Source organism: Mus caroli, unplaced genomic scaffold, assembly GCF_978045245.1.
Source record: "Mus caroli unplaced genomic scaffold, Mus_caroli_1 scaffold_5, whole genome shotgun sequence".
NCBI lineage: Eukaryota > Metazoa > Chordata > Mammalia > Rodentia > Muridae > Mus > Mus caroli.
The window spans coordinates 30,420,920-30,440,713 of record NW_028227260.1 but is presented as its reverse complement, the minus strand read 5'-3'; the positions used below and the strand labels follow the sequence as shown (position 1 = coordinate 30,440,713).

The window sequence follows — 19,794 nt, the reverse complement described above, 5'->3', positions numbered from 1 at the left end:
TAGTGTCTAGTGTCTTTTGAATTTATGATAGTTACAAAGGTTTCCCATGAGCAGGCTAATTTACGAGCCTCAATGTTCAGGCAGTCAGATGATGAACCTCTGTAATATGGAAAAGCAGCCCATTGCTGCTTTCTTATTTTCTTGTACTTTTAGAACTCACACATTGGCACACATTAATCCCTGCATGACTTGGAGGGACTTGATGATTCCACCTTAATGAGCTGGAAGAGTTCCCCCAAGTGACTAGAAATGTATTCAAGTGCTAGCTTCCCAATTGCTTGTTGCATAGTTTTATATTAACTAACTACTTCATGCACTTATAAAATCTTAGCAATTTCCTTTTATATTATGTAAGACATAATGTTGTCAATCCTTCTGTTGCCCCCAAATAGTAATAAAGCTTTCTTGTCAGTGATTTTGACCACGTTGTCCCTAGTGTCACAGCATATCAGAGGACTGTTGTGTCATCTAGAAATCATTTTGTGTTCTCTTCCTGTGCTCTCTGCACCTTGGACAACATTGCCCGTGTTCTTTCTGTCAGACTTTACCTATTTATCTTTTCACCAGTTCTTCTAATAATTATCTTTTAGAATGTGTGCAAAAAAGAGAAATAACAGTTGAGCTAGTTTTATTAAAAATCTCATAAATAAATAAGTAGCTTTCCTTGCAATTATACATTTTTCTTTTCCCCAAACCTTGTTTAAAATTAAACTCTTGGAAGATGAGTGTCAAGTAAACTAGCAGCCAGACTGCCCTGTTGAAAAGAAATACTTTTTTTTCCCCTTTGAGATAGGACATATAGCTCAGGCCAACCTCCAACTTGGTGTGTAACCAAAGCTGGCTTTGAATGCCTGATCTTCCTAAGTGGTGAGATTCCAATATAATTTCAGAAGTTTTAATTTCTTGGGTTTTTTGTTTTGTTCTTTTGGTTTTTTGAGACTCACTCCTCTGTAGACCAGGCTGGCCTCGAACCCAGAAATCCGCCTGCCTCTGCTTCCCAAGTGCTGGGATTAAAGGCATGCGCCACCATCACCTTAAAGTAGACAGTTTCTTAAACTAGACAACTTCGTCACTTTGTTGTATGTATTTACACACACAAACACACACACACACACACACACACACACACACACACACACTGATTTTCAGTCTGTCTCTTTTGATTGTCTTTTCCTAGTTACTCTTTTGTCTTTTGAATATGTTCACTGTCCTACCTTCAAATTGAGACCATTCTTCCTTTCTTCATTTCTTGGGTAATTTCACTTACATTACTCTGAGAAGACTATCTGCATATGTTCAGCTCTGCTTTCTTTCATCCTTGACTAAATGTCCACGTTTTTACAGCTACTACTTTGATGCTGGGTTATCTTTCTTTGTATACCGAACTCCTCTGTTTCTTTCCTCAATAGTTGAAGCATAATCATTCCCCCTGCCTCATTCCAATTGTCTCCTATCCAGTACCTCCTCTTAAGTAATACTGGTCTAGATTTTCTGATCCTTGGTTCTTCAATAAAATCTTCAATTCATACCTTCCTTTTGTTTTTCTTTTGCAGCACTGAAGACCAAAATTCAGGGTCTCATGCATACTAGCCATGCATGCCATCAACTATATCCCCAGCCCATGCCCTAACTTTTGACTGTATCCGATTCATTTCTTTATAACCTACGTGCTGCCATTGCAGTACTCTTTTTTTTTTTTTTTTTTTTTTTGAAGATCTTGCTTCATTTTCTTATGTAAAGGATGAACTTCTTGCCATATGGCTAGGAAAGTGTGCCACTACTCAATTTTAAATAGGCTCAATTTAAGCCCACTACAAGGTGCTATCCTAATTTGTTGCATGTCAGTAGGTGACAATTTGTCCTGTTTTATTATTTTTTAACTTGGTTTATTTGAAGATTTTTTTCCTTTATTTTTGAGACTATAATTGCACCATTTCCCCCTTCCTGTTCCTCTTTCCATACCTTCCCATGTAGCCCTCCTTGCTTTCTTTCCAATGCATGGGCTCTTTTTTCAATAAGTGTCTTTATATATTCCTAGATATAACTTGCTTAGTTTGTATGTTATTTGTATGTATATTTTCAGGGCCTGCAATTTGGCACCAGAGTGTACTGGTGTCATGTATGCTTCCTTTTAAAATGTATGTACAATATATTTGATCATATTTTTTCCTCTTCCAACACCTTCTAGGTCCTCTTCACCTCTCCACCTACCTTTCTCTCTGTCTCTCTCTCTGTCTCTCTCTCTCTCTCTCACACACACACCCCAAATGTCAAAACAAACAAAAGTTTTTAGATTTACTTTATTTGATGTTCATGAACCTTTTTCTTTCATGTCTGTATGTGTACCGTGTGCACACTTATGGATAGTTGTGAACCATGTGGGTGCTGAGTCCTCTGCGAGAACAAGTGCTTTTCATTTTGTTTTGTTTTGTTTCAAGTCAATTCTATTTATTTATTTTATTAGAAATTTTCTTTATTTACATTTCAAATGTTATTCCCTTTCCTAATTTCCCCTCTGAAAATCCCCTATCCCTTCCCCTCCCCCTCCCCCTGATGAACTCTCAATTCTGAACATCTATGCTCCAAATGCAAGGGCATCTACAGTCATTAAAGAAACTTTGCTAAAATTCAAAGAAACAAGTGCTTTTAACCACCCAGCCATCTCTCCAGTCCCTAGAAATTATTGAGGGATTTTTGCACTATCCAAATCCTTGGTCATGTTACTAACTGACATTATACCACATTCCTAACCCTTTTTATCTTACATTTAGTCCATATTCTCACTCCTATTTTTTCTGCTGAGTCAATTTTCCTATCTTTTATTCCCTATTTTCATTCCATTTATGATTTTGATGATTTCCTATCCCATATATGTCAGCATACTTATATTTTCATTCAAAGCTAATTTGAAATCTGAACACATTTATAGTTGGTAAAAATATGAAAAGAACCAAAAGCCTGGTTTGTAGTTGTCTTTAATTTTTTGAAATTATGTATGCTAAGTTAAAAAGAAATGTTCATAGAGCAGAAATATCACTCAGCCAACCAATGCTTTTGAAAATAGAAAAGTAGTTGTATATAGTTGAGCCATTCCAATGCATAGTTAAGGCCATACACTATGCCTCATTATACTTAGAGATAAGATACAAACCTAGAGGTAGGTAACATAGTTATTCTCAGGGACATATATATATACACACACACATATATATATATGTGCACATATATATATATGCACATATATATATGAATGAAACTCTTAGAAACTAATTGTAATAACCAACCTAAGAAGTAAATACCCGTTATGCAGTATAAAATTGAAGTATTTTAAGTACCCAGAGAAGAGGGAAAATATTGCTTGGCATTGCTACTAAAGCTTTTATAGGGAAGTAGGTCTTAAAGAAAATACACAGTTTGGATTAGCTGGACTGGGCTAGAACACTTCTGTTAACATTTCTCAGTAAAACGATAATTGTTCAGCAAAGACCCTAAGGGAAAAATTAGCTGGCTATTTAAGAGAACAGAAAATTTTGTTCCAGGAAGTAGTAGAAAATATAATCAGGTAATTACAATGGAACTAATTGAGCAAGATCCTTGAATTCAAAATTGAGGAATTAGGAATTGTTGAAAAGAAAATCATTTTGACAAAACAATCTCAATAATGACGATTTCCCCCTTATTTACATATTTAAAATGTTCTTATATAATTCAAAATAACTAATATTGAATGTTCTACTGTTTACTGAGCATTGCTCTAAGTCCGTGACTCTCAACCTGTGGGTTGTGACTCCTTACACAGGGGTTGCATATTGGATATCCTGCTTATCAGATATTTGTATTATAATTCATAACAGTAGTAATTATAGTTATGAAGTAGCGATGAAATAATTACATGGCTAGAGGTCATCACAACATGAAGAGTTCCCAGCATTAGGAATGTTGAGAACTACTGCTCTAAGTAATAACTCATTTAATCTTTATGGTACCCTTTGCAGTTGATTCTGTTTTGTCTCCCTTATTTTACAAACGAGGATATAGAAGTGGAAACTACTTTAACATATTCAAATTGGCATAAGTGACAAAGCCAGAATTCAGCTCATCTAGTACTCTCAGGTACTAGTTCTACCTTCTTGTCTAAAAAAAAATACACAGCCTTATTATACAACTTTCTAAGTACCTCAAGTAAGAGACTTGGACAATTGAGCCTCATGTATTTTTATTAAATTATCATTTTCCCAAACACCACTTATATTTATAAATGTTGGTTTTTCCATTCCAAATATATATTCTTTTCTGTCTGTGTTATGTTTGGGTAGGTGTGAGCATGTGTATGTGTGCACATGTGCTTGGAGTGTAGAGGACAACCTTGGATGTTGTTCCTTAGGTGTCATCTACCTTTGTTCTCTTTGAATCTTGGTCTTCTATTGGTCTGTAACTCATCAAGTGGACTAACTAGTGAGCTCCAGGGACCCAAGTTGTCTCTGCCTCTCCAGTGCTGGAATTGCAAAGCAGGTGTCATCACTACTGACATTTTGATTTAGGTTCTGGGAACTGAACTCAGGTCCCTGATTGAACCATTCCCCTATCCTCCACATATATATATATATATATATATATATATATATATATATATATATATATATCTTAAGAAAAAATCTCAATAACAACTCTGGAGTACATTTTAAAAAAAATAAGTCCATTAATTTGACATATAAATTAATACTTATTTAATCTCTTGCAAAGTCTATACTTTAATCTCTTTTTCTATTACAACAGGGCTCTTGGTTGGGACTCTTGATTCTGTCTTAGACTCCACTGCTAAAGTAGCTCCATTTCGCATCCTACACCAGACACCAGATTCTCAAGTGTACTTGTCAATTGCATGTGGTAAGTATGGTTGTTTAGAAAGCCCTACAATTCAAGTAGAATCAAGATGCTAAGATAATCATATTAAAACTAATTGAGCGTCCCATTCCAAATTGAAGAATTAACCATTCCTGAAATGAAAATACTTTTACTTATACATTTTAACTAATGAAGATTTTAATCATATTTAAATGTATAAGGTATCTTATATAAAACCCAAATCCAAATCACTTAATATTGAATGTCACTATATACTAAACACGGTTGCATGTGCTTTGGATATAGTAAAACTGAATATTAACTTGTACTTTGCAGTTGTTTTGAGATTTGGAAGGCAGCATAATGCAACTATTCTTTGAGAGGACATCTCTTTAAGAGTGATTACAGTTTATTGGCTGATGAAAACTCCATTGATGGGAGATAACTTGAAGTATGTGGTCCAGCAGAGCAGATTCTGAACATCTTTGGTTGGTGTTCCTGTTACCTGACTTCTTTTTGTTTGGTTGGTTGGTTTGGTCCTGGAACACTCTGTACACCGGGCTGGCCTCGAACTCAGAAATCCACCTGCCTCTGCCTCCCAAGTGCTGGGATTAAAGGTGTGCGCCACCACGCCTGGCTTACCTGACTCCTTTTATCAACTCTTTCATTTCTTACCAAACCGCTGGGAAGCTTGGATATTCCCCCATTAAGTATTGACATTCTCCTCCTCCTCCTCCTCCTCCTCCTCCTCCTCCTCCTCCTCCTCCTCCTCCTCCTCCTCCTCCTCCTCCTCTTCTTCTTCTTCTTCTTCTTCTTCTTCTTCTTCTTCTTCTTCTTCTTCTAACTGAGGTGAAGAGAACTTGGAGTTCATGCTGAGCCTAAACTTAAAGGTAGTTCCTTGAAGAAGTGGCAGCCTGAATATTTGAAATGTATTTGTGTTCACATATATGCTATTTCACAGAAGGCATTGTAACCTTAAAATGCAAAGGAATGGTTTATAAGTAGAGCTACATAATCATTCCTGCCCAAATTATCCAGATCTTCCTAATAATACACTGTGAGTTGTTAAACAGTTGTTAAACTACAATGGAATTATAGAAAAGAGTTTAACAGTTGTTAAACTACAATGGAATTATAGAAAAGATACCAAACTGTCACTGTGAGTAACTCAGTGACAGTTTGGTATCTTTTCTATAATTCCATTGTAATAGTAAACAAAACTAAAACCTAATCATTTCTGGTCTTTTAAAATTTTTATTTTTTTATTAAATATCTTCTTTATTTACATTTCAAATGGCATCCCCTTTCCTAGTTTCCCCTCCAAAACCCCCATCCCATCCTCCCTCCCCCTGCTCACAAACCCACCCACTCCCGCTTCCTGGCCCTGGCATTCCCCTTTACTGGGGAATGGAACCTTCACAGGACCAAGGGCCTCTCCTCCCACTGATGTACAGCAAGGCCATCCTCTGCTATATATGCGGCTGGAGCCATGGGTCCCCCCGTGTGTACTCTTTGGTTGTGCTTAAGTTCCAGGGAGCTCTGGGGGTACTGGTTAGTTTATATTGTTGTTCCTCCTATGGGGCTGCAGACCCCTTTAGCTTCTTCAGTCCTTTCTCTAGCTCCTCCATTGGGGACCCCATGCTGAGTCCAATGGATGGCTGTGAGCATCCACTTCTGTATATGTAAGGCTCTGGCACAGCATCTCAGGAGACAGCTATATCAGGCTCCTGTCAGCAAGTACTTGTTGGCATCCACAATAGTGTCTGGGTTTGGTGACTTGTACATATGTATGTATATATGTATTTTACTTTGCACACATTGCTGTTTTGCTTGCATGGATGTCTGAGGATGTCAGATTCCCTGGAACAGGAGTTACAGGGTATTGTGAGCCACCATGTGGCTACTGAAAATTAAACTTGGGTCCTCTGGAAGAACAATTACTCTTAACTGCTGAGCCATCTTTCCAGCCCCTATTTCTGACCTTTTAAGTATTGGATTACTGGTTACTTTTTTTTCCCAAAGAGTGTGTGTTTTTTTAAAAATGCACATGAATTTGTGAAAGTAGCGTGCACAATTACATTATTAGGATGGGTGGCTTTAAAAGAAATTCGCTAAATTTCCTTAGTCTTGCTGCTGAGTCTTATCTCTTGGTCTTCTAATTAGATTCCATCAGAACTAAATGCAGATAATAGTAAGAGAATTTTGTAATCTCAGTTCTAAAGCTGGTTGACCAAAATTGTTTTAAAGAAATGTCCTCTCTACTCTAAAAGAGTTAAAGGTGACTATTCTTGCAAATGAAGCTGATTACATAAATTTAGCTTGTATTCATAACATGAATAAAAGTCTAACTGGATTATAGAAAATAAGCAAGTTTTCAGGGTCAATAAAATTTTACTGTGTTCCTCTCTATATATCATGGGAACATTCTATGCAGTCAAGATTATTCGTTTTAATGAGATCTGTATAATCCATATCTCTAGGAAGATTCTTTTTATTGAATATTTTATTTATTTACATTTCAAATGTTATCCCCTTCCCTGGTTTCCCCTCCGGAAACCCCATATCCCATGCTCCCTCCCCCTACTTCTATGAGGGTGCTCCTCCAACCTACCCACCCACTTCCGCCTCCCCGCCCTTGCATTCCCCTACACTGGGGCATTGAGCCTTCTCAGGACCAAGGGCCTCTCTTCCCATTGCTGACCAAGAAGGCCATCCTCTGCTACATATGTGGCTTGAGCTATGGATCCCTCCATGGGTACTTTTTGCCTGGTGGTTTAATCCCTGGGAGCTCTGGGAGTTCTGATTGGTTGATATTGTTGTTCTTCCTATGGGTTGCAAACTCCTTTAGCTCCTTCAGTCCTTTCTCTAATTCTTCCATTGGGGACCCCGTGCTCAGTCCAATGGTTAGCTACAAGCATCCTTTTCTATATTTGTCAGGCACTGGCAGAGCCTCTCATGAGACAGCTATATCAGGCTCCTGACATCAAGCACTTGTTGGCATCCACCATAGTGTCTATGTTTGGTGACTGTATATGGGATGGATCCCCAGGTGGGGCAGTCTCTGGATGGCCTTTCCTTCGGTCTCTGCTCCACATTTTGTCTCTGTTTTCCCTCTCTTGAGTATTTTGTTCCCCTTCTAAGAAGGAATAGGCCAAGGAGTGGGTGTTGATAATGAAACTTTCTACAAGTGAAATCAAACCTAGAAATAATAATATTTAACATGATCTCCAATAAGACAGCTAACACTGATGCAGTAGGTCTTAAGGTTTACTGTTGCCACAAGGTTCCTGACTTCTATTGTAAATTTTCTATAAGTTTGTTAGGTTTTTAAATGAGTGGTCTGATACCAAAGGTTTCTTCTGTTTTGTGACCAAAGAGTCCTCATTTGCACAGCAATATGAAGGACTGTCACATGCTTACTATTTTTAGCCACGAAGAATTTAGACAGAAAACTAGTAGTTGTATTTGAAGACCAAGGGGTAAAGTGTGTGTGTGTGACGCCTGTTCTGTGTGTTTACATGTTTTTTAAGGTAATGATTACTTTGTAGGCACTAATTACTGTTCAGAATTATTTTAATATTTTCTTATGAGATACAATCACTTTTTCCCATTTTATTAAATATTGCATTTTTCATTTATAATAACTATAGCTCTACTGTTCATGCTTATATACCTAGATGGAATAGAGAATAAATGTACTATCTTTGTTTTTATATAGCCATCATTTGTGAAAGTGGCAAATTTCTTCTTAAACTAAATTTAAGTATCATGAAGTTTATTAAGGAGATTTCTCGAATCTTTCTTTTCTATATTACAAATCAGGCGCCAACAGAGAAGAAATAACAAAACATTGGGACTGGTTGGAACAAAATATAATGAAGACTCTATCTGTGTTTGATTCAAATGAAGATATTACTAATTTTGTACAAGGCAAAATAAGAGTAAGTGGAATGGATGAGTACATAAGAAAAATGTAGATATTCTCAGAGGAGTTTATTCTCCCAGAAAGTAATTATAGCATTTGCAGAAGATATATAGCATTGAAAATAACTTTGTTAACCAAAGTAAGCTAGATTCAAAGTCAAGTATTCCATGTCTCTTTCATATTCAGAATTTAAATTACACACACACACAGACATGCACACACATGCATATTCAAAGTGAGGGACAAAACTACATGGAGGAAGGAAGGGAATTAATGGAAACAGAAAGAGAAATGGGAATAAAACGAAAGACACATAGTGCATGTTTCTCTCATACACAGATTTCAATGTATATTAATATCCAGATTATAGGAGCAGAAACTGTTGCATATTTCTTGTGTACAAATATAAATACTTATTAAAACTTACATTGTGTATGTATATATATATATATACAATGTCATTCATGAATATATATATATATATATGTATATATATATATATATATATATATATATATGAATGTCATTGAAATTGAGAGTAAGAAGGGGTTTGGAGGAGTAGAGTGGTGGGGGACAAGAGAGGGCTACAGGCATGAATTATGAGCAAAGTACAGTGATATACATGTATGGAAATGTCATAATAAAACCCAGTATTTTATATCTTTTTTTAAATAGTAAGAATTTATGGAAATCAAGTCACCTTCAGTTTCCTCATTGCTTAGACAGTTTGTATGAGTTCTAAGGGCCCCAAAGAAAATACACATGACTCCAAAAAAAAAAAAGGTGTATGGGTATATTCTGTGAGTGGAGTACTAAAATCTTTAGCCCTCTTCTATAAAGCTTGGAAGTGACATGTAAGGTCATGCTTACTGGCACTTTTCAGGACTTTCCGGAGCACATGTATGAATCAGAAAATTGCACAATGGTTTGCTCTCAGTGCTCTTGTGAATATCCCTGTTGGTATTCTCATTTCACTATCTCTTAAATTAGATTGTGAACAAAGCTTTTGTTCATTCAAATGATGTTTGATGCCTACATTTGTGATATTTTCTTACAAAGAGAAAAATACTAGCAATGTGCTCATCTCTATCCTAAGAGACGTATGCATGTGCATAGTATAGGTCCATTTGATCAACTATACCTAAAACTAAATATGAAAAAGATTCTTGTTGCTAGGTGATGGAAAGTTTTCAGAAGATTTTTTTTCTCTTCTAGGGACTAATCGCTGAAGAGGGAAAACAGTCTTTTGCTAAAGAAGATGATCCTGAGAAATTTCGAGAAGCCCTTTTGAAATTTGAAAAATCTTTTGGCTTACCAGAGCAGGAAAAATTAGTAACTTATTATTCCTGCAGTTACTGGAGAGGACGGGTCCCTTGTCAGGGCTGGCTCTATCTAAGTACCAACTTTCTGAGCTTCTATTCCTTCTTGCTAGGATCAGAAAGTAAGTGTTTATTGTTTATCGTGGCTTTTGATTTTCTGACTGTCTTCTTGACTCAGTGGTGTTAGATTGTTGATAAAGTAATGGGATTGATATTAAAAGTAATTAAATTATATACATATCAGAACGGTTTCAACCACAGGAAGAACCCCTTTAAGGCTCTTTATGTAGCACAGGGAACAATTACAATGGTATAGAGAAATCTTCGGCATTATGAATTGCAGGTGAATTTTAAAAGATAAGCATGTAGCCAGGCGTGGTGGCGCATGCCTTTAATCCCAGCACTTGGGAGGCAGAGGCAGGCGGATTTCTGAGTTTAGAGGCCAGCCTGGTCTACAAAGTACATTCCAGGACAGCTAGGGCTATACAGAGAAACCCTGTCTCGGAAAAAAAAAAAAAAAAGATAAGCATGTATTATCTTATAGGGGTTAGCTACCTACTGGCTTTAATGTGTATTTTAATTCTTGTCTTAAACATACAACATAAACTAGTACCCATTATACCTCATGAGCTACATCCTAATTTGCAGCCACAAAGAATCAAATGAAACTACTTGTAACATATGTATAGCTTTTTTTTTAATCAATGATTGTACAATTAGATAATTATATAAAGATAAGTATATATAAAGAAACATATTGAAACATATCAAAATTGCTTTCTAATTCTTTAAAATGATATCTGTTTCAAGTACTGGATATATAGCTCAGGAGCAGAGCACATGTGTGTTATGCATAAGGCCTTGGGTTCAATCCCAATAATATTCAAAACAAAACAACAAAACAAGAACATATATCTATTTTTAGAATCATGGACTATTATATATTTATGACACTGCTTCAAAAAATACTGTGGCATTTTGCCAGCGGTCATGATAAAGTAACTGAATTACAAACATAAATCAATATGAGAATTTAATCACACTTACTTATTTGCAGTTAAACTCATTATCTCCTGGGATGCAATCTCAAAACTTGAAAAGACTTCAACTGTTATATTAACTGAGAGCATTCACGTATGTTCTCAAGGAGAGAATCACTATTTTTCAATGTTTTTGCACATTAATGAGACATACCTTCTTATGGAACAACTGGCAAACTATGCCATAAAGAGACTTTTTGATAAAGAAACATTTGATAATGACCCAGTCCTTGATGATCCTCTACAGATTACCAAAAGGTATTCAACCATTAATATTTACTTCTCTTTTCATTTATTATTTTAGGGGTTATGGGGGAGTCATTCATTCCAGGGCATGGGTACAGAGGTCAGAGGATAGCTTACAAAAGTCAGGTTTTTTCCTTCCATCCTGTGTGGATTCTGGCAACTCAGGCTTGGAAGCAAGCACCTCTACCCTCTGAGCCATGCCACTGGCCCCAGTGTTTACATTTTAAAGTATTTTGGGCTGTAAGAATCATAACACTGATTAGCATTAAAAGTTAACTGTTCTTTATTATATGATACTTTTGCTCTGGGATTGATCATTGATGTTTATATTTGTAAGCTTATTTGTATTTGAATATACTTCAGAAGTATTCCTCCATGAAATTTTATTCTAAGAGATAACCAAAGTTAGGTTTGGAAATTATTTTTTAACTTTAATATGATTTCTATTAGAGGATGTCTTAAGATTTCGGTTGCTGCAAGGACACACCATGATCAAGTTGGGAAGAAGGAGGATTATTGGACTTACACTTCCATATCACGGGCTGTGATCAAAGGAAGTCAGGACAGGCGTTCTCCAACAGGGCAGGAACTTGGAGGCAGCAGCTGAAGCAGAGGTCTTGGAGGAATGCTGCTTAGTGGCTTGTTCCCCAAGACTTGCTCAGCCTGCTTTCTTAGAGCACCCAGGCCTACGTGCTGAGATATGGTACCACCCCCAATGGGCTTGAATCTCTCCTCTCAACCACCAGTTAAGAAAATGTCTTAGAGGCTTACATACAGCCCAGCCTTCTGGAAGCCTTTTCTTCAGTTGAGGCCCCTCTTCTCTGATGATTCAGCTTGTGTCAGGTTGACATAAAAGTAGCCAGCACAGAGGAGTTTCAAAAATGCAGAGAGTTTAATGTGTTTAGGTAACTCTAAATTTGTCTCTGTTTGTAGTCCAGATAATTTTAATTCTAGAGTAGTTAAACATATTGTTTATTTTTTCAAGCAGTTTAGTGATACTGTAACATTTTTTATGTAGAGGCAGCTTAGTAGAGTCAGTGGAGTATAGGCTTTAGTTTGAGACTGGAGAAATCTCTTGATTTCTCAGGGTTTCTTTTCCTCCTCTATGGTTCTACCTCTGTGGACCCTTCTTAGGAAGGAGTGAAGTGTGTGGCGGTTAAATATGAAAGAGCTATATAAGCACTAATCACTGGTAGTGCCTACATCACAAGTATCTGACTAGGTGGGAATGGGGACATAGGTACACAATTCCGGCTATTGGCAGGCTGAGGCAGGAGGCTCACTAATTGGTTCTAGTCCAGCCTGGCCTACACAAGGAGACCTTGTCTTCAGGGAGGAGGAAAAAAAAAACAATATGTGACTGAATGTTGTTCATCAGTATATTCAGTTTGCTGAAACTGAAGAGAGCCTTTCATTCCGCTCAACACTTAAACAGTTGACTGAAAGGAACTTGCCAGCCGGGAGGAGGAGAGGAAAGGATCCAGAAATAGCTAGTGCAAGCTGCTTTTGGCAAGGAAGATGAGGATACAGAGTGGGAAAGTTGAAAAGAGACCTAATCCAGAGTCCTGTGGCTAGACTAGAAAGAGATATGGAGGTTTGTTTTACACTACCCAACCCTGATCAGGTAGTCATTTCTCCCATGGTTCTTAAACTATTCCTAAAATTCAGATGCGTAAAGATTACTTTGAGAGTCTGCTTTTCTAGAAAGTAGAATAAGGAGGTGAATTTTTACACTTTATTACCAAAGTTACATCTCTGATGATTTCTGAATGGAGCTATTTCATTAAGAATTTAAAGCTCAGGCTCAGAAGGGAAGAGCACCGTCTGTTCTTGCAGAGGACCAGGGTTTCATTCCCAGCAGCCGTACAGTGGTTAACAGCTGCCTGGAACTCCTGTTCCAGGGGATTTGACATGCCCTGGCCTCCTCAAACACCTGCATGCACATGGTCCACATGTGCTCATACAGCCACACTCAAATTCACATGAAGAAAAGCGATTTAAAAGTTCACTTTGTATTCCATTCTTGTTGGCATTTGCTTAAATGCCAAGCACATAATGACTGCTGAGAAAGGGAGAGTCAGTCTTCTTCAGGGAGAGCCTCTCATTGGTTACCTAATACCAAGTGGCCAGCCCTAAACTCCTGTGTATACAAGCGACACTTAAACAGACTCAGCAAACTGTATTTACCTCTTTATCTGTACATCATATATCCATACAACCATGTGTATGTATGTATATATATATATATTTAAAGAGAAAGAGCACATGAACTTGAGAGGGGGATGGGGGGGTTGGGGTTGGAAGGAGAGGTGATATAATAGTTTAATTAAATATAAAACTTGTGGGCTGGAGAGATGGCTCAATGGTTAAGAGCACTGGCTACTCTTACAAAAGACCTGGGTTCAATTTCCAGCATGCATCTAATAGCTCACAATCATCTGGAACTCCAGTCCCAGGGGATCCAATACCGTCTTATGACCTCAAGTACTACATGCACATGGTGTGCTGACCCACATGTAGACAAAAAAAAAAGTAGATGAAATAAAGAAAAAAATCTAAAATTTAGAAAATTATAAATTTAATTCCTTTAAAATAGGATGTAAGAGATCATGTTTCAGTGAGTTTATTGCTGAGTCTTTATTTAAATGAGATGTAGTAAATTTGTCTTATATATTTTTGACTGAGCGTATTAAAAGTCATATGTGTCTAAATCATTTTTCTAGTAAGTTAAATATAACCTACTAGGACAGACTTTAAAGCACATTTTTATTTATTTATTTTTATTAGATTTTTTTTCATTTACATTTCAAATGCTCTCCCCTTTCCTACCTTCCTCTCCGAAAATCCCCTATCCTCTCCCCGCTTCCCCTGCTCCCCAACCCACCCACTCCCACTTCATGCCTCTGTTTGCTTTAAAAATATGTCCTCCCCAAATATAGCTGTCTCTTGTGAGACGATGCCGGGGCCTAGCAAACACAGGAATGGATGTTCACAGTCAGCTATTGGATGTATCACAGGGCTCCCAATGGAGAAGCTAGAGAAAGTACCCAAGGAGCTAAAGGGATCTGCAACCCTATTGTTGGAACAACATGATGTACTAACCAGAACCCCGGAGCTCTTGTCTCTAGCTGCATATGTATCTAAAGATGGCCTAGTCGGCCATCACTGGAAAGAGAGGCCCCTTGGACTTGCAAACTTTATATGCCCCAATATAGGGGAATGCCAGGGCCAAAAGAATGGGAATGGGTGGGTAGGGAAGTGGGGGGCGCTATGGGGGACTTTTGGGATAGCATTGGAAATGTAACTGAGGAAAATATGTAATAAAAATATTAAAAATTAAAAAAAATAAAGTGAAAGCAATACAAAAAAAATATGTCCTCTATAATGTAAACAATCTGGAAGCCCTATTGCAGACATTTAATGTATATTCATTCATGTGTTTTATTCCAGAAAAATTTAAATGTCAGCAAAATTAGGGCTTAACACAACATACTTATTTTTATTTTGTAGTAATAGTGCACAGATTTTTTTTTCTATTCACATGAATGGCCTGTGATTAGTCATCCATTTAATAATAAATAACCCACCAAATTACAACTTAAGTAGAGTAAAACTGTCCATGGATTTCTGGTTATATATATATATATATCTCAGGATGATTTTGCCAGACACGATGAAGTACTACATTTTCCAACTGTTGATGCAGGAAGGATGAATTTAGTTTCAAGTTTGCTGGCTTTGAGTTAGAACTTGCATAATTTCCTCAGTATCCCAGATGGCAGTGCTGCTTAGCACAAGGTATTTAGTGCCCCTAGAAAAAGCATGCTATTTAGAGCAACAGCTTTGTATTTATATATTTATCTGTCAGTTAACAAGATTCATCTGTTTATCAACTCCAGTCCTCTGCCCAGCATGGTACAAGCAGTGTTGTTTCGTTCTGCTTCAACTTGAACCTTGATATTCTGTTTTATAATATGCTCTTCCTCCTTAAACTTTAGTGCCATAAATTTTCATTATTTAATTTTGTTTTATTTGTATAGCTGCTTGATTATCTAATAACCAAATATGTAATTACTGCATTCTAAGGTTGGATTAAACCATAGGAACGTATTATTAATGTATTATAATACTAGTCCTCCAGAAAATCACCCCTAACACATCATCTTGAGACCTATATTATCTCTAACTTTTGTTTATCCTCATCAGTGGATAAAATGAGATTGGGAAAAAAAAACAATAAATGGAATTTATCGGGAATCTGTATGTTATTTTATTTTTCCAATTAAGAATTCATTGAAGAGCAGACCACTTAATGGTTAATTTTTCTGCTTTCTATCTTATATAGGTTAAACACTATTTGGTGTATTTGTACTTTAGAATTCATCCCTTGAGCCCCTTCCTCCCTTTTCTTCTCTTCTTTTCTTTTTTTCTACAGAGGTTTGGAATATCGAGCCCACAGTGAGCAATTCAAATCCTTTTTTAGGCTACCCAAAGAAGAGACTTTGAAAGAAGTACATGAGTGTTTCTTATGGGTACCATTCAGCCACTTCAGTACTCACGGAAAAATGTGCATCTCAGAAAACTATATTTGCTTTGCTAGCCAGGATGGGAATCTATGTAGTGTAATCATTCCATTACGAGAGGTAATATCAATTTGGGTACATATAAGTTTTTAATTTTTAGAACACCCTCTAATTCTGTGAATTAGTGAAAAGCTCAGGAAATGGATCGTTTTAGCAATTTAAATAATCATCTGAGTACAAAATTACTCTTCAAGTTAAAAATAGTAGCTTATGGAATATTTTAAAATTCCTTTTAGAAAAGCTTTGCAAAAAGTGGGGAATTTTTAAAAGTAGATAAAGAATTAGGGCAGTAGTTCTGAACCTTCCTAATGCTGTGACCCTTTAATATAGTTTCTTATGTTATGGGGACCCCTAACCATAAATTTATTTCATTGATACTTCCTAACTATAATTTTGCTACTCTTGTGAATTATAATTTAAATATCTGATATGCAGGATATGATATGGCCCTCCTAGGGGGTTACAACTCGCAGGTTGAGAGGTGATGATTTAGGGTCACACAAAATAAGTTTGATCATTCTGACCCTTAAGATTATGATTACCAAAGTTTAGACTGTCACATTTGATGCATTTGATCATCAGGACAAGAATGGGTAACTTTCATGTTGGTCAAAACTTAGTATCCATCACTGAATGTTTTGTTTGAATTGATAACGTTAAAGGACATGTTAATTTAGCTCTTTCCTTGAAAAGTAAAGTAGCTCGAGCTGAGGAGTTGTGGGTCATCGCTAGCACAGTCCCTCTTCCTGAATCTCTTAGTAAGTCATACCACAGACTTGCAAAGAAGCACATATCTGAATGTCAGCCCTAGGAGAAAATGTGATTGACTTCTTTATCTTTTTACTCCCCAGGTCTTAGCTATAGATAAAACTGATGACTCCAACAGATCGGTCATCATTAGCATCAAAGGAAAAACAGCTTTTCGTTTCAGTGAGCTTAAAGACTTTGAGCAACTGGTGGCAAAACTCAGGCTCAAGTGCCGTGCAGCTTCAACTCAAGATGATGTTAGTACAGAGGTAATCTCTATAGCAACCAAGTAGTTTTGAAGAAAAGCTTTCTCTTTAGAAATAGTCTGGTCTTCCAAAAGGAATCTAGGGTAATTTTCCTGTTTATACTTATCTGTCTTATTGTAAAAACCTAAGTCTAAAGAAATTATATAGTCTATATTATATGCAGAAGTAAAAAGGACTGTAATTTAATAATTTAGGAACTACTGTAATTTGATCTTTCTACTTTATTTGCTGTGTTTCAATAAGCACACCTTGTATGTTCATACAACTTGACTTTTAAGTCAATCTATATTTGAGAACTTAGTAAGACCTTAATTTTTGTCTCTTATTGGGGCTGGAGACAAGGCTCAGTGGTTAAGAATACTGACTGCTCTTATGGTGGCTCTTGACCTCAGCACCTGCATTGGGCAGCTTACACCACCTATCACCCCAGTTCCAGGGGATCTAATCCCCTCTTCTGGCCTCTGAGGTTATTGTGTGTACATGGTGCACTGTCGCGTCTGCTCTTGACCAGCAAGAACGACACGACACAGTCGGATTCTTCTCAACAGCCTTTATTGCAGGAACGCCTCAATGCTTACCCCAGGCGCCCAGGGAGCCCTGCTTATATACTCTCAGCCCCCATCCACTCACGGCAGGCCACCTCAGGTCACCTCACCGGGCACGCAGCTTCAGCCAATCAGGGCGGCAGGGGCATGTCTCCACCAAATATGGACTTGTTTATACCGCCAGCATCATGGTGCACCTGCGCAGCTCTCACGATGGTCCGTGGCTTATTTTCAGGTGTATGAGGAAGTCAGGTGCAAGTCATAAGACTTAGCTGCAGTCCTGGGCGCCATCTTGGGACTGCTGCCACACCTGCTCCTCACAGTGCACATAAATAACATGTAGACAAAACACACATATACATAAAATAAAAGCAAAAAGAATAAAACTTTTCTTTTTATTGCTATAGAGATAGCAATTTTAAACCAGATTAAATATTTTAATACCTAATTGTTCAGCTTTATTGACATAATTTAGTCCCAGGCAAAACTAGTTATGTAGGTGTTTATTATGAAAATATTAGGAGAGAGGGATGATGAGATGGCTTAGCATGTAATGGCACTTGCCACACAAGCCCTGCAACCTAAATTTGATTCCTAGAAGCAAGTAAGGATGAAAGAAGAAAAGAATTCCACAGTTGTCCTATGATTTCTGTACACACATACCTGTACACATACACACAAGTGTAGCAAAGATAATTATAAGTTTTAAACATATACAATGATTTTGCTGACAGTTTTAAGTTATAAAAATGTTAGAGATAATAAAGAGTAGTTAGAAACCTGGTTGTTATTTTTAGTATATTTTTCAAGAAAATGTAGATAGATTGACAGATTGAATTCAGATGAATTTTCAACTCTGAATCCAGGAGTGTTGTATTTTTACATACTTATAAAATGTACCAAACATAACAGTTTACTTTTAATTAAAGATTCACAGGTAAATAATCAACATTGACTTTGCTGGTTAGGTTATTTTATTTCAATTGACATATAGAGCCCTTTATTACTGGAGAATGAAAACTAAATAATATGCTAATTCATTCATAATGCAGTATTGGTAGACTAAACCTTCCCTTCAATAAACCTCAGTATTTTAATAAATGTGTGTCATCTCAGTCCCAGATTCAGAATCTTTATATAGGCCATGAAGAATTTTTCTTGCCCATATTTGCTGTCACATATTTTTTAGAATATTTTTAGCCAGAATATTCCTTAACCTAATGCAAGGACATAAAATTGAACCAGTCTTGATAATTACTTTCTTACTAGTCCCATATCCCTGCTTATGTCAAATCTGCCCTACCCCCCCCCCTTTTTTAATCTCAGGTTTAGTCTGTGTTAGATCCAGTGTTTATTCTGAGTATCCTTCACCTTCCTTTCATGTCCTACTAGAAATTTTCTTGAAAGCCTCACATGTCTCTGGTGGATGAGTGGCCTCCATTGTCAAGGAAAGATTTTGTTTCAAATGTTCAACACTTCTAGGTGCATCAAAATGTTAAGGATTTCTAGTTGTTCTTTCCCATTTCAGAGGCTTTGATATAGGGATCTTCAGAATATACTAATCAGTATATTATATTTCAGCTTGCATGGAAATATGGTTTTTGAATTTTCATGTTTTATTTTCACTGATTTTAAGTATGTGTATGGTGTGTGTGTGTGAGTGGGTCAGTTTTTCGTGTAGTTGTCACTATAGAACAGCTTGTGGGAGTCAGTTCTTTGTTTCCACCATGTGGGCCTTGGTGATTGAACTCGGCCTGGCAGCAGGCTCCTTTAACTGCTAAGCTATTTCACTGGCCCATAATTGAAGATTTTCATCATAGCAATGAAGTATTTGGGTCCATTTTAGTATTATCTGTATATACCTTGCAATTTCTGTATGACATCATAAAAATTAGTGAAAAGAAACCTTTCTAAAACAAGAACTAGGGGCTAGGGCCACATCTCAATGGTAAACCACTTATTTATCATGGGCAATGTCCAGTATTAAATGCCTAGCATTAAAAAAGGCAGCACATTTGATTTCTAAATAACAGAAGTTGTCACTCCATTCTTTTATAGCTGTAATCAACTTACCTAAACATTGAGAAAAGTGGACTATGTAATTTTAACAAACCCAGTGACTTTTATACTATAAAACTTTTTAAATCTAAATCTCAAGAGTCTAAATGAACACATTTAAATCTGAGCACAGAAAGGAATTCAGGAAGTTTTACCCATGTCATAGGACCAGTGAGGAGATAAAAATATGTTACAAAGGACAAACGCTCCCAGAAGTAAT

General features: G+C 36.8%; 1 protein-coding gene across 3 annotated transcripts in view; it reads left to right on the top strand.

Annotated features, from left to right (window-relative positions):
- The window catches only part of Tbc1d8b (TBC1 domain family member 8B), a 67,361-nt gene that overhangs the window by 11,112 nt on the left and 36,455 nt on the right, over positions 1 to 19,794 (top strand). The window contains exons 2-7 of one of the 3 annotated variants that reach the window (XM_029473353.2): positions 4,777 to 4,887; positions 8,668 to 8,786; positions 9,986 to 10,211; positions 11,147 to 11,387; positions 15,859 to 16,018; positions 16,810 to 16,974. In XM_029473353.2, coding sequence (XP_029329213.1) covers positions 4,777 to 4,887; positions 8,668 to 8,786; positions 9,986 to 10,211; positions 11,147 to 11,387; positions 15,859 to 16,018; positions 16,810 to 16,974 — 1,022 coding nt within the window. Of the gene's footprint in view, positions 1 to 4,776; positions 4,888 to 8,667; positions 8,787 to 9,985; positions 10,212 to 11,146; positions 11,388 to 15,810; positions 16,019 to 16,809; positions 16,975 to 19,794 lie in introns of all 3 variants that reach the window. The other 2 variants (XM_021152905.3, XM_021152904.2) reach the window with 2 other exon arrangements.